The sequence below is a fragment of the Lissotriton helveticus genome, chromosome 5_1 (genome assembly GCF_964261635.1).
Source record: "Lissotriton helveticus chromosome 5_1, aLisHel1.1, whole genome shotgun sequence".
Taxonomy (NCBI): domain Eukaryota; kingdom Metazoa; phylum Chordata; class Amphibia; order Caudata; family Salamandridae; genus Lissotriton; species Lissotriton helveticus.
The window spans coordinates 347320051-347335504 of NC_136065.1; the positions used below are offsets into that span (position 1 = coordinate 347320051).

A 15454-nucleotide genomic window follows, 5' to 3' on the forward strand; every position below is an offset into this window, starting at 1 on the left:
AAATTGCAATGATGTCAACTATAAATAAAATGCCTGATCTCTGGCATCACGTCTATAACTTCTTTTTTTCTGCTGAAAAAGTAAAACAAGCATTTTGGGATAGTGAATTGTTGAAACTTATCCTATGCACAAGCCGTGGCAGAGTTCCTCTTAAACCACAAGCATGAACCAAAGTTTGAAAAGTTTCTTGACGAGATTGACCCTCTGATTACTAGGTAGCTGTATTTAAGATTTAGGCTGGGTACACTACTGTTAGTGTCCTTCTCTAGCAATTGGAGGTTTTCGATAAGAGGGCAGTGCACTCTGCCCTGCCTGTGGGAAAGTTGATGAAACGGGCAGCCATTTTTTTTCTGCCCTAGCTAGGAGAGACAACGAAGAATTTGGGGTGTGCCCCGATCAGATATTGGAAAATACACCACTACAAGCTGGCCCTGAGGATTTGTAGGTCAGATACCCGGCCATGCAAAGTGTTTTCTGGTGGCAAATTCTTAGAATCAGCTTAGCCTATTCACTCCAAACTTGCAAAACAGGCAGCAATTGCTTCTCCCAGGCACAAGATGTAATTAACTATAGGATAAACGTATTTGACAGTTTCTGTTGGATCATATAGTTTATGCAACAGTGCCATCTTACAATGAACCTTTGCATTTGTAATGGCTCATTGCCTACATATAACTACTCCTGTTAGATAAATGGCTTTTTTGTTTTTTACAATTGCTCTTTTCAGTACTTTTATATGTAAGCTTATAAAACATTTTTATGAAAGTAATAATTCATATTTGACTGGATTGTATTTCATATTCTTCTTTTTAAATGTGGCACCAATTTCTGCATAAGGCCTGGCCCTTGTATAGTTTGTGGATCAAGCTATTTGAGACTGTTATATTGTTGGTTTTCAACCAATGTGAAGTATTTTTATATTTTTGCTTTTTTTCTGGTCTTTAAAGTAAATCAAAATGAAACACTTACAAATTGCAATTATTTCAACTAGAAATAAATAGTATACGGACATTAAAATTCAAGGATTCACCCCCACATGCCTTATGCAAAAACATCCTTTTCTTGAGATTTTATGTCTGAAAGTAAACTTTATTTTAAGCTTAAACAATTAACATCATTAGCTTTTGTACCCCCTGAATATGTAGACAATTTCTACACAGCTATTATACAGGAAAAGTCCACCCCGTGCAGTAACGTAGGCGCATGCCACGCTAGGCATAACAGGGAGGGCAGTCGGGAGACCGCCATCGCCGCGCCTCTGAGAATCTGGCAGTCCGTGGACCACCAGACTTGTAATCAGGGCCTTGGTGATCTTGGGTAATTTATACTGTTTATGGACCATTCACTGACTAGCACAGGATATATTCTTTTCACAAGTTCAAGTTCAAGTTCATGCATTTATAAAGCGCACTACTCACCCAGAGGGTCTCAAGGCGCTGGAGGGAGGGGTTTATTTTTTATCGAATAGCCATGTTTTCAGTTCTTTTCTGAAGGAGATGTGATTCTGAGTAAGGCGGAGGTGGGTGGGGAGTGAGTTCCAGGTCTTGGCAGCCAGGAAGGAGAAGGATCTGCCACCCATGGTGGTTTTTCGGATGCGCGGGCATGCGGCGAGGGCTTGGTTGGATGATCTTAGTTGGCGGGTGGGATAATAGAAGGACAGTCGGGTGTTGAGGCATTCGGGTCCTAGATTATAAAGGGCCTTGTGTGCGTGGGTAAGAAGGCGGAAAGTAATTCTTTTGTTGACGGGAAGCCAGTGGAGGTTTTTTAAGTGGCCGGTGATGTGCTCTTGGCGCGGGATGTCTAATATGAGTCTCGCTGATGCGTTTTGGATGCGCTGGAGCTTTTTCTGCAATTTTGTTGTAATTCCGGCGTAGAGTGTGTTGCCATAGTCCAGTCGACTCGTGACCAGTGCATGGGTGACAGTCTTTCTAGTTTCGAGGGGGATCCAGCAGAAGATCTTTTTGAGAATGCGAAGGACGTTGAAGCAGGAGGACGATACGGCGTTGACTTGTCTGGACATTGAGAGGGAGGAGTCTAGAATGAAGCCAAGGTTACGTGCATGGTCTGTGGGTGTGGGCGCAGATACCAAAGCGGAAGGCCACCAGGAGTCGTCCCAAGCTGAGGGGGAGGATCCTAGGATGAGCACCTCCGTTTTGTCTGAGTTGAGTTTTAAGCGGCTCTGTATCATCCATTCGGCTACTTCTTTCATGCCTTCGTGAAGGTTGTTTTTGGCGGTGTTGGGGTCTTTGGTGAGGGAAAGGATTAGCTGGGTGTCGTCGGCGTAGGAGATGATGTTGAGGTTGTGTTGGCGTGCGATGGGGGCGAGGGGACTCATGTAGACGTTGAAGAGGGTGGGACTGAGTGAGGAGCCTTGAGGTACGCCGCAGATGACTTCGGTGGGCTCTGAGTGGAATGGGGGGAGTCGGACTCTCTGTGTTCTCCCGGCTAGGAATGAGATGATCCAGTCCAAGGCTTTTCCTTGTATGCCGATGTTGTTGAGGCGTTGTATGAGGGTGTTGTGACAGACAGTGTCGAAGGCGGCGGAGAGGTCGAGTAGAATGAGGGCCACTGTTTCACCGTTGTCCAGGAGTGCTCGGATGTCGTCGGTCGCCGCAATGAGGGCGGTTTCGGTGCTGTGTTTGGCTCGAAAGCCGTTCTGTGAGGGATCCAGGGAGTTGTTGGATTCAAGGAAGGCTGCTAGTTGGCTATTGACGGCTTTCTCAATGACTTTGGCCGGGAAAGGGAGGAGGGAAATGGGTCGGTAGTTTTTCAGATCTGAGGGGTCTGCTGTTGGTTTTTTCAGAAGGGCGCTGAGTTCGGCGTGTTTCCATATTTCTGGAAAGGTGGCGGAGTCGAAAGAGCAGTTGATGACATCGCGGAGTTGGGGAGCGATGATGGAGTCAGCTTTGTTGAAGATGTAGTGGGGGCAGGGGTCCGAAGGTGAGCCAGAGTGGATTGAGTTCATGAGGCGAATGGTGTCTTCAATGGTGACTGGGTTCCAGGAGTTGAGGTAGTTAGTTGGAGGGGTGGGATCTGAAGGGGGTGGGGTGAGTTGGTCATTGGGAGTATTCTTGAAGCTGTTGTGGATGTCGGAAATGTTGTTGTAGAAGAAGGAGGATAGCGCATCGCAGAGGTCTTGGGAGTTAGTGATGTCGTTGGATGCTGCGGGAGGGTTGGTGAATTCTTTGACGATATTGAAGAGTTCCTTGCTGTTGTGAGAATTGTTGTCGAGACGATCCTTAAGTGCTGATTTCTTGGCGGATCGGATCAGTTGGTGGTGTTTGCGGGTGGCTGTCTTGAGGGAGGCCATGTTATCTGAGGTTGGTTCTTTTCTCCAACTCTTCTCCAGGGTGCGGCATGTCTTCTTGGAATTTTTAAGGTCATCATTGAACCAGGGAGCTTTTTTGCTGGATGATTTCGACTGGTGTTTTTTCAGGGGTGCTAGTTCGTCCGCACTGTGGGTAATCCATTGCCTGAGGTTGGTGGCCGCTAGGTCTGGGTCCGTTGCCAGGGTGGGAGTGTTTTGGCTGAGTGATGTGAGGAGTTGTTCGGTGGTGATTTTGTTCCATTTTCTTCGGGGAATGGGTTGTGGACGGTTGTTGGCCAGGGTTGTTTTGTAGCTGAAGTGAACACAGCTATGATCCGTCCAGTGGAGGGCTGTAGTATGATCGAAGGAGATGTGCTTGCTGGAGGTGAAGATAGGGTCGAGCGTGTGTCCGGCTATGTGAGTGGGGGTGTCAACAAGTTGTTTGAGTCCGAGATTGGACAGGTTGTCCAGAAGGGTGGTGGTGTTGATGTCGAGAATGTTGTCAAGGTGGTAGTTGAGGTCTCCTAGAAGAATGTAGTTCTCGGAGGAGAGGGCGTGCGGGCTGACGAAGTCAGTGATGTCGTCGCTGAATTGAGATCGGGTGCCCCTGGGGGCCTGTAAATGAGGGTTCCTCTAAGTGTGGTCCTGGGGTCGGTGTGGATCTGAAAGTGGAGGTGTTCGGCGGTTGCAAGATTGTCGTCAGAGCTGGTTGTGATTCTGATGGTGTTTCTATGGACGATGGCGATGCCTCCTCCAGTTTTTTTATTGGTGCGGTCTTTTCGAATGATCTTGTAAGTGTCCGGTATGGCTATGGCGATGTCGGGGGCAGAAGATGCATTCATCCATGTTTCAGTAAGGAAGGCGATGTCAGGTGACGCAGTGTCGATTAGGTCCCAGAGTTCGGTTGCATGTCTGTGGACCGAGCGGGTGTTCAGTAGGATGCATTTCAAGTCGTTGGGTTCGGAGCTGTGTGTGGAGGAAGTGTGTTTGGTGAGGGTCCTGACGCAGTTGAACTTACAGGAGAGGCAGGAGAATGGGCCGTGGGTACGTCCTGGGGTAGCTTCGCAGCAAAGTGGGGTGCGTCCGGCGTTGAGGGCGAAGAGAGTAGCGGCATCATAAGTTACTCTGGGGGGTTGGGAGCAGCAAGGAGCAGGGGGTCTGGCGCTGGGCGCGGTCCAGGCGCGGACGGGCGTAGACGGGCTTACCTTTGGCGCACCTTCGGCGCGGCCGCAGCGCGTGGACGCTGCGCGTGGGTTCATCTCTCTTAAATGGATAGTGGCGGGGCGGAGCGTGGGAGGGTCAGCTGGGAGGCGGTAGCGGGGAGGCGGGCCAGGGGAAAGCACAACAACAAAATGGTGGGAGGGATTCAAAGCGAAACCCAGCGCAATGCCCGCAATGAAGGAGGGCTTCCCAAAAATCAATACTGCACAAGCGCTATTATTTTAAACAGCAATTCAGTCAACAGAGCTGCGATATCACAAGCGCTATAAAGTACAATGCACAAGCTCTCACACAGGCGCTATACACTACGATGCACAAGCTCTACCATAAGCGCTATAACTACGATGCGGTTGCGCTATTGATTTACACAGCAATTTAGTCAATTCAGTCAACAGAGCTACGATACCAGACACGAGTGCTGAGTGAAAGTGCTTCAGCTGTGGGAGCGTGGGGGAGCGACCGTTCGGGACGAGGTCCAGGCGGTCACAGTCTTGCCTGGGGGGTGGAGATCCCTCTGTTCGTGAGTGGGAGGGTCAGCTGGGAGGCGGTAGCGGGGAGGCGGGCCAGGGGAAAGCACAACAACAAAATGGTGGGAGGGATTCAAAGCGAAACCCAGCGCAATGCCCGCAATGAAGGAGGGCTTCCCAAAAATCAATACTGCACAAGCGCTATTATTTTAAACAGCAATTCAGTCAACAGAGCTGCGATATCACAAGCGCTATAAAGTACAATGCACAAGCTCTCACACAGGCGCTATACACTACGATGCACAAGCTCTACCATAAGCGCTATAACTACGATGCGGTTGCGCTATTGATTTACACAGCAATTTAGTCAATTCAGTCAACAGAGCTACGATACCAGACACGAGTGCTGAGTGAAAGTGCTTCAGCTGTGGGAGCGTGGGGGAGCGACCGTTCGGGACGAGGTCCAGGCGGTCACAGTCTTGCCTGGGGGGTGGAGATCCCTCTGTTCGTGAGTGGGAGGGTCAGCTGGGAGGCGGTAGCGGGGAGGCGGGCCAGGGGAAAGCACAACAACAAAATGGTGGGAGGGATTCAAAGCGAAACCCAGCGCAATGCCCGCAATGAAGGAGGGCTTCCCAAAAATCAATACTGCACAAGCGCTATTATTTTAAACAGCAATTCAGTCAACAGAGCTGCGATATCACAAGCGCTATAAAGTACAATGCACAAGCTCTCACACAGGCGCTATACACTACGATGCACAAGCTCTACCATAAGCGCTATAACTACGATGCGGTTGCGCTATTGATTTACACAGCAATTTAGTCAATTCAGTCAACAGAGCTACGATACCAGACACGAGTGCTGAGTGAAAGTGCTTCAGCTGTGGGAGCGTGGGGGAGCGACCGTTCGGGACGAGGTCCAGGCGGTCACAGTCTTGCCTGGGGGGTGGAGATCCCTCTGTTCGTGAGTGGGAGGGTCAGCTGGGAGGCGGTAGCGGGGAGGCGGGCCAGGGGAAAGCACAACAACAAAATGGTGGGAGGGATTCAAAGCGAAACCCAGCGCAATGCCCGCAATGAAGGAGGGCTTCCCAAAAATCAATACTGCACAAGCGCTATTATTTTAAACAGCAATTCAGTCAACAGAGCTGCGATATCACAAGCGCTATAAAGTACAATGCACAAGCTCTCACACAGGCGCTATACACTACGATGCACAAGCTCTACCATAAGCGCTATAACTACGATGCAGTTGCGCTATTGATTTACACAGCAATTTAGTCAATTCAGTCAACAGAGCTACGATACCAGACACGAGTGCTGAGTGAAAGTGCTTCAGCTGTGGGAGCGTGGGGGAGCGACCGTTCGGGACAAGGTCCAGGCAGTCACCTGGTTCACAGGAAAGAGCAAGCCACATTGTGACACAATTTAATAATGCTTAGTTTTCACTTTGATGCGTAAAGCATATCCTATATTTATGACATATGTGGCAACACATTTTGGAGAGGTGGAGAAGATTAAAGGCACTTTTTAGAAAGCCTTTTATGTTTAGCTACACAATAATTATTTAGTAGGTCTGCAAATATGTCTTTTTCTGAACACATATATCACTAGATATAAACAACACTTCCTCATTTGGCCTTACAGGCACTAGGGTCAGGATTTGAATGGTGCAACAGTTGCAGTGGTACAGCGGCCAAAAGGTTTAGGAAACCCACTGAGCACCAATTATTGCTATGTTTTACTGCTAAACAAGCAGTCTAAATGGCTATTACCTTGCAGGCACTAGGGTCATGATTTTGAATGGTGCAGCAGATGTAGTGGCACAGTGGCCAAAAGCTCTCGGAAGCCCACTGAACACCTATTATTGCTATATTTTACTACTAAAGCCAACACAATAAGATGATGGATGGAGTGCTGAAACTTTTCAGACACTCACCCCCAGTCACAGATCTGTACATCTCAAAATGTGCCTCATGCCAGGGGATGCTTCGTGCCAACCTACGTCATTACAACACAAGGCCAACGGGCCAATACATCAATCTGTCAATGCTTTTTCTTCCTCCTTTTTTTTCAGTTTACCATTAGTGAAAACCAATAGTTTCTTTTATTTGTGTCAATATGACTCATGTTTTTTGCTAATGTCAATTAACACTTAAAAGGGCACCTGCAACTGCTCTTAGTAGGCCTGCCTGCTAGGAACATAGTGGTACAAAAGGGGGTGGTGATGGACGGAGCATCTGAACCAATCTAACACTCACACCCAGTCGAAAGATCTGGGTTGAATCCATCACCGTTCTTTAGCCCACTCTGCCACCCCAGTTCAGACATGGCTATATGCAAATCAGTCTGACCCTGTGCCTCATGGGAACAGTCCAGGCCGAACTGCCAAGCCATGCCTTCCCTGGACCGGAAACAAGCTTCCTAGGACCGGTTTCTGGCATTACAGCCGTCTTCAGCCCGGCTTGCTTGAATCCAGTGGCAAAGTGAGCAAGGGACTCACGTCTGAGCATACCCTGCCACACTTATGGCGGCCAAAGCAGTACAAAAGGGGGTGGTGATGGACGGAGCATCTGAACCAATCAAACACTCACACCCAGTCGAAAGATCTGGGTTGAATCCATCACCGTTCTTTAGCCCACTCTGCCACCCCAGTTCAGACATGGCTATATGCAAATCAGTCTGACCCTGTGCCTCATGGGAACAGTCCAGGCCGAACTTCCAAGCCATGCCTTCCCTGGACCGGAAACAAGCTTCCGCGGACCGGTTTCTGGCATTACAGCCGTCTTCAGCCCGGCTTGCTTGAATCCAGTGGCAAAGTGAGTAAGGGACTCACGTCTGAGCATACCCTGCCACACTTATGGCGGCCAAAGCGGTACAAAAGGGGGTGGTGATGGACGGAGCATCTGAACTAATCAAACACTCACACCCAGTCAAAAGATCTGGGTTGAATCCATCACCGTTCTTTAGCCCACTCTGCCACCCCAGTTCAGACATGGCTATATGCAAATCAGTCTGACCCTGTGCCTCATGGGAACAGTCCAGGCCGAACTGCCAAGCCATGCCTTCCCTGGCCCGGAAACAAGCTTCCGAGGACCGGTTTCTGGCATTACAGCCGTCTTCAGCCCGGCTTGCTTGAATCCAGTGGCAAAGTGAGCAAGGCACAGGGTCAGACTGATTTGCATATGGCCATGTCTGAACTGGGGTGGCAGAGTGGGCTAAAGAACGGTGATGGATTCAACCCAGATCTTTCGACTGGGGGTGAGTGTTTGATTTGCTCAAAAGCTCCGTCCATCATCCCCTTTTGTATCGCTTTGTTCACCCTAAGTGTGGCAGGGTATGCTCAGACGTGAGTCCCTTGCTCACTTGGCCACTGGATTCAAGATAGCCTGGCTGATGAGAATAATGAATCCGAAACCGGTCCCTGGATGCTTGTTTCCAGTCCAGGGAAGACATGGCTTGGCAGTTCGGGCTGGACTGTTCCCATGAGGCACAGGGTCAGACTGATTTGCATATGGCCATGTCTGAACTGGGGTGGCTGAGTGGGCTAAGGAATGGTGATGGATTAAACCCAGATCAGTTGACTGGGGGTGTGTTTGATTTGCTCAAACGCTCCGTCCATCATCCCCTTTTGTATCGCTTTGTTCGCCCTAAGTGTGGCAGGGTATGCTCAGACGTGAGTCCCTTGCTCTCTTGGCCACTGGATTCAAGATAGCCTGGCTGATGAGGATTATGAATCCGAAACCGGTCCCAAGATGCTTGTTTCCGGTCCAGGGAAGACATGGCTTGGCAGTTCGGGCTGGACTGTTCCCATGAGGCACAGGGTCAGACTGATTTGCATATGGCCATGTCTGAACTGGGGTGGCTGAGTGAGCTAAAGAATGGTGATGGATTAAACCCAGATCAGTTGACTGGGGGTGAGGGTTTGATTTGCTCAAACGCTACGTCCATCATCCCCTTTTCTATCGCTTTGTTCGCCCGAAGTGTGCAGGGTATGCTCAGACGTGAGTCCCTTGCTCACTTGGCCCCTGAATTCAAGATAGCCTGGCTGATGAGGATTATGAATCCGAAACCGGTCCCAGGATGCTTGTTTCCGGTCCAGGGAAGACATGGCTTGGCAGTTCGGGCTGGACTGTTCCCATGAGGCACAGGGTCAGACTGATTTGCATATGGCCATGTCTGAACTGGGGTGGCTGAGTGGGCTAAAGAATGGTGATGGATTAAACCCAGATCAGTTGACTGGGGGTGAGTGTTTGATTTGCTCAAACGCTTCGTCCATCATCCCCTTTTGTATCGCTTTGCTAGGAACATAGTGGCAGATTTACAAGCCCCTTGCAACACTTTTGCGCCACTGTTGCGTCACTTATGTGCCGCAGCAGCGGTGGAAAAAATGCGCCCAAACTTACAATGTGACGCATCTAGGGAGGTGCACCGCGTTGTAAACCCTGCCTCACATTATACCTGCGTCAGGTATAATGTATGCATGGTGGCTGTTCCCACAAAAAAAGCCATGTAGAACTGATGCAGTGAAATCTACAAGGTTTCACTGCGTCAAAGTCCCTATGCCTGCTCAGACCAGGCGAAAGGAATGACGCAGGGCTTTTGAATGGGACTCACCTATCTGTTATGGTGCATTGCTGGGGTTGCGTCACTTTCATGAGCAACTTCAGCAATGCATCACTTTTGCGCCAACAGATGCATCAAAATTTCTGATGCATCTGTTAATCCTTGCGCCATGGAGCACTGTATTGTAAATACAGCGCATCCATAGTGGCGGAAAGACGTTCGGCGCTGACACAAGGAAACTGACACATCTATGCAGATGCGTCAGTGCCTTGTAAATCTGCCCCATACCCTTTATTCTTCTATTGTAATTATGAGATGGCTATATTTTAACTAAAAAATATATATTTTTACTGCACTGTTAAGGCGACCGGCACCAGCTTGCAATGGCCATACAGTTGGATTCGCCAATGCTTGTCTCTCCATGCTGGTACTGGGAAATGTACATTTATAACAGAATTATTGGGATTTCAAAAAGAAATTGCTGGATAACCTACTCATATACTGAATCAGGACATTTGAGACCTGTGACGAGGATAAGGTTGGGTCGGAGGGTGGGGGCAAGCCACGTTTTTAAACAGCTCACCGAATTTTGTGGACTCACTTTTCCCCCTATAAGAATGAGTTTAAAGTAGTAGCGTCCTCCATCTATTGGCTGAGTTAAAAGGACGTGCTGATAGTGACTCAGAGCAGCTGACATCTGTTTGCAGAACGTCAGTCGTATGAAGGAGGGGAAGGAAGCGTGCTCAGAGCGTGACCTGACAAGTTGGAGCTCACTAGAGGGTGAGAAGTCACGTCAGTGGTGAGGAATCAGAGTGACATCATAGTGAGTCTCCTTCAACGAGATGTTACATAGAGCGGATTTGCTACGCCCAATGTGCACCTTTGAGCTTTTGCACTCTTAAAAGACAAACCTCGATTATTTACCTTCCCGCAGCTGCCTCTTCACCTCCCCTATGTACCGGGTTCCACTGCTTTTCTGTGTTGCCATTTTGAACAGAAGCGACTGCTCAGTCACAAAACGGCTCTTAGCCATTGGCGCTCCTGTAACTATGGAAACTCAGTATAGCCCAATTGCTGCACGGCTCATGTCAGCAGACGAAAAATGGGCGAATAGTATGCTGCACGCATTGCTGTACCATACAGTGTTTTCTTCGCTACGGTTAGTTTATGTCGGAACAAGCGGCCATTTTGGAATGGTAATACCTGGTTGTGAACCTCTATATTAAGGGTATTCCAAGACACGCATTTTGCAACGCAATCGGTCTCGCATTTGTATGCAATCCGTCCCGCATTTGTGAAAATTAGAACTATTGGTGTAGTAAATTACAATGTTTCTTTTAAACACAGAAATGGCAGAAAATACAGTGTAAAAAATGGGGCTTTAATTAAGACTTGGCAGTCTTTGTGCAGAATTTTAAACGTCCAAACGTTTTTGCAGCTTCTCCAGGATGCAGCCGCGCTAATGAATATATGTTATGGACCACCTATTTATGCTGATGTATATTTTACAGCACTACATTTTAGCAAGTGACAGTCCTACAGTGAAGGAGTGCAAAACCGTGACAATACTTTGGAATCTCCGTAATGCAGTTGCGAAACCTGCCATCCATATATTATGCAAATACACAGTTTTTAAATTGAAACAACAACAAAAAGGAAGCAGGCTTGTTTTCGTTTGTAGCACAAATCAAGGTGCATGGCGAAGAACATTTACCTCATGATTGACAGCTAATAGTGGGGAGATAGATTTTTCTTTATTAGGACCATATTATAGGCTGAACGTGTAGCGTCTGTAGTGTCCTGCAGGACATGTTCTAGTGTTTAGCAGGCATCTGTATTCCCAGCCACTCCCTTGAGGGCTGGCCACACTTGCACCCCCACCCATCCATCACGGGTGTCACAAGTGACGTGGCCCTGCCAATAAAAGGGCCTGAGTGCACGTGCTCGTGGCCAGTTACCGTACCATACCACCTGGTGTCTGTGTCAGTTATTTCCGTCATGTGGGCCTAAGGCCCAACACTACATTGGCGACGAGGCGGGTAGCTAACCCTGCATGCCTGCTGGGGAGGAAATGAGCCTGACAGGCGGCGGCACCCCCTGTTGTGCCGTTCTCAGCCACCCATGGCTGCGGAGAGGATTGAGCCCCTCTTGTCACCCGGTCACCGCCTCCTAGACCCGGGAGGATCAGCGTTGCCTGCTTAGTGGCTCACACATGCCCATTGCCAGCACGACGGCCGTGGCCGTGCTGAGGTTCAAGAAGTGCCTGAATCGGCGTCACAGGAGAGGTCTCGTTAGACGTCCGTAGATGCCCACATACTGCCGCCGCTGCAGCCCTGATACCAGCCGGCCCGACAGCGGAAGGTCAGTGAAAGACAAAGCAAAAGGACTTCAGCATTGCCGCTGCTAGCGCTGCGCTAGAAGCGCCCAGGCCTCTGATCCTAGGAGCACCCCCGCCCATGCCCTAAGACGTCCACAGGCTGTCCCATACGCTGTTTCTGCATCAGGAAAAGGAGGAGAAGGGACACGACAAGACATGGCTGCTCCCGGCACAGACAGCAGCAGCCTGAGGCCAGAGCCGTTTGTTTCACCGTAGGACATGGAGAAGCTGCACAGCCTGAACGCCCCACTGCCCCGTTCTCACCCCGTTCAGAATGGCCACAGCAGTATCGTAGCAAGGATCACCCCTGTCTCCTTGCCGCAGAGAGCAAATGATTTACGGTGCACCAACCGGCACTCACCTCTACACTCCCCCAGTGCGGGAGTGGAAGGTAACACGGCACCTAGGCCTGGTGGGGCGGGAGTGCGCTGATTCACGGCCTCCCTGCTGCTGCATGCATGAAGCAGCTGCGGCGCCCCTGGCAGTGACTTGACGCCTTGCAGCCCGGAGGAGAGAGGGATTCGCGCCCAGCCGTACCGGCCCAGTCAGAGAACCGCCAAGAGTCTGCCTTCCCTGCACCCACACCCCGGATGCCTGCCACCCCAGCAGCGCTGCTCCAGTCAGTGTTCCCCCACAAGAGCTCCCAGTCCCGGGGAAAAGAGGAAACTGCCTTACATTCCCTCTTACAGCACACACTGCATGAAATGTCCCAACACCTGTCTCCACGATGGCGATGGGACAGTATGGCCGGCAGCATGTGAAAAGCTGTGAGTAGTGCCTGGTTCGTCTAGCGGTCAAAGACAGCACTGCACTGAGGCCTGTAAATTCCAGAAAAGACTGCCAGACCCTGTGCACTGAAGTGCTGTACTGCCACCTAGCGGCCACAAGTGGTACTGCAGCCGCCCCAAGCAAGCACACGAGAAAGAAACCGCCTGCAGCGCAAATTTATGGCGGAAAGGTCCAGGCCCATGCATCCATAGAGCCAGGGCACGAGTCGGGGTACCACGCGGGTGGACGGCATCCCCCCACTTATTTCCGAGGGTTTTTCAGGGTGGACGCCGTCCACCCTGCTAGATCAAAACCGCGTCCACCATTAAAAAACGGGAGCGCGGCTCGCACAAAGTAAATAAAGCATTTCCGGGTGGGCGAGTGGCTGGCTGAATCCGGAAGTTACCAAGCACGCCGGTGGTCACCACGCCCCTGCCATTTGTCCGTAATTTTAACCGGGCACAGCTTGCCCCCACCCCCTTCTTGACTCAGATGCTGTATGAAAGCTCAGACCCCCAGCAGCACCGTAGAGGCACAGCGGGATGGCAACCCTCACACCTCCAGCCCTTGATGAGCTGTTAAAAGGTGCTTGAAGGTGACTGAGAGGGAGGGGCTGCAGGTTCAGGAGCAGGAGGCATCCATTCACACGCAAACAACCCTGAATGCGTCTTGTATCTGCTATTTAGAGGGGGGCTCACACGTTCCATTTCTACCCAGGGCCCCAAACACCCTAGACTCGGCCAGATTACACCCCTGATTACACCGAGGCAGCACCTGCTTCTCTTCACCGAGCTTAATTACTGTCACTAATTTGTAAGCAAACCTCGGTTCTTCAAACATGCATAATGTAATACAATAAAGAAATGGCACAATCGCACCCACACTGATTAACAAAGTATGGAGGACAATCAGTTCAATCAGTTCTCTCGGAGTATCTCCTGTAAGTACTGTATATCACAGTGGGGGATGGCATTTTGGACAGAGAGCCTGTCTTCTTGTTGTCTTGTGCAGAAGGGGGCGAGAAGCCCAAGATGATACTAGAATACTGCATGCCCACCCCTGTGCCCACTGGTGGATCACGTTCCCTCTCCTGTGATGACTCCTGCTCCTGTCCCCCCATGTTGTGGCTCCAGTCCACCCCCGCCTGTGATGGCTCTTGTCCCCCCTGTGGTGGATCCTGTCTCCGCCCTGGGTGGCTTCTGTCCCAGTCCTGGAACGGCCCCTGCAGCGAGGGTGAAGTTCTTGATGGGCCTCTTCTCAAAAGGGCTCAGCTCAAAATTAATATGGAAAGGTGGGCGTGTAAGTAAGTGAAGGGATGTGTGAATGGCTGGATGAATTAGTGAAAGGGTGAATGGATGAATGAAAGATTGAATAAATGGATAATGAGAGAGGATAGATGGATTGATGAGTGAGGGGAAGGATGGAGAGAAAATGTAAATAGCTGGATGTATGGGTGGAAGGGTAGCTGGATGATTGATGAGGGGGAAAGATGGATGAGGGGAAGGATGAGGGATGGAGGGGAAGGATGGATGAGGGGAAGGATAAATGGATGAGGGGAAGGATGGATGGATGGAGGGGAAGGATGGATGGATGAAGGGCAGGATAAATGGATGGGATGGATGGATGGGTGAGGGGATGGATGGGTGAGGGGAAGGATGGATGAAAGGAAGGATGGATGAGGGGAAGGATGAAGGATGGATGGATGAGGGGCAGGATAAATGGATGGGATGGATGGATGGGTGAGGGGAAGGATGATGGATGAGGAGAAGGATGGATGGATGGATGGAGGGGAAGGATGGATGGATGAGGGGCAGGATAAATGGATGGGATGGATGGATGGGTAAGGGGAAGGATGGATGGATGAAGGGCAGGATAAATGGATGGATGGATGGATGGGTGAGGGGAAGGATGGATGAAAGGAAGGATGGATGAGGGGAAGGATGGATGGATGACGGGAAAGGATGGATGATGAGGGGAAGGATGGATGGATGGATGATGAGGGGAAGGATGGATGGATGGATGGATGATGAGGGGAAGGATGGATGGATGGATGATGAGGGGGTGGGTGAAAGGATGGATGATGAGGGGAAGGGTGGATGGATGGATGATGAGGGGATGGATGGATTGATGATGAGGGAATGGATGGATGATGAGGGGGTGGGTGAAAGGATGGATGGATGATGAGGGGAAGGATGGATGGATGATGAGGGGAAGGATGGATGGATGATGAGGGGAAGGATGGATGGATGGATGATGAGGGGAAAGGATGGATGGGTGATGAGGGAAAAGGATGGATGGATGATGAGGGGAAGGATGGATGGATGATGAGGGGAAGGACAGATGGATGGATGGATAGATGATGAGGGAAAAGGATGGATGGATGATTTCCTCATTCATTCATTCATGCATATCATCTTATCATTCATTCATTCATTTATTTTATCCCTTCATTCATTCATTCTCTATTTAGCCTTTCATTCATTCATTTATGATCCCTTCATCCCTTCATTTCATATATTTATTTATCCCTTCATTCATCTATTTATTATTCAATATTCATATCCTCATTACCTATATTATTTATTTCATCAGTTTTACTTATTCATCTATCCCATCATTCATTCAATCACCTATCCCTTATCCATCCATTCCCACATCTATCCCTTTATTTATACCTACATTCATCTATCTATCCCTTTCTTTACTCATTCCCCCCTTCATCCACTCATATATCCATCTATCCCATCACTCA

The 15454-nt window shown here is 49.7% G+C and overlaps 1 protein-coding gene across 1 annotated transcript in view; it reads right to left on the reverse strand.

Annotated features, from left to right (window-relative positions):
• The window catches only part of MORN1 (MORN repeat containing 1), a 1183152-nt gene extending 1172540 nt beyond the window's left edge, over positions 1–10612 (reverse strand). Inside the window, exon 1 of the mRNA XM_078640924.1 lies at positions 10482–10612. Coding sequence (XP_078497050.1) covers positions 10482–10590 — 109 coding nt within the window. The 5' untranslated portion in view covers positions 10591–10612. The remainder of the gene's footprint in view (positions 1–10481) is intronic.
• Positions 10613–15454: the final 4842 nt, after the last annotated feature.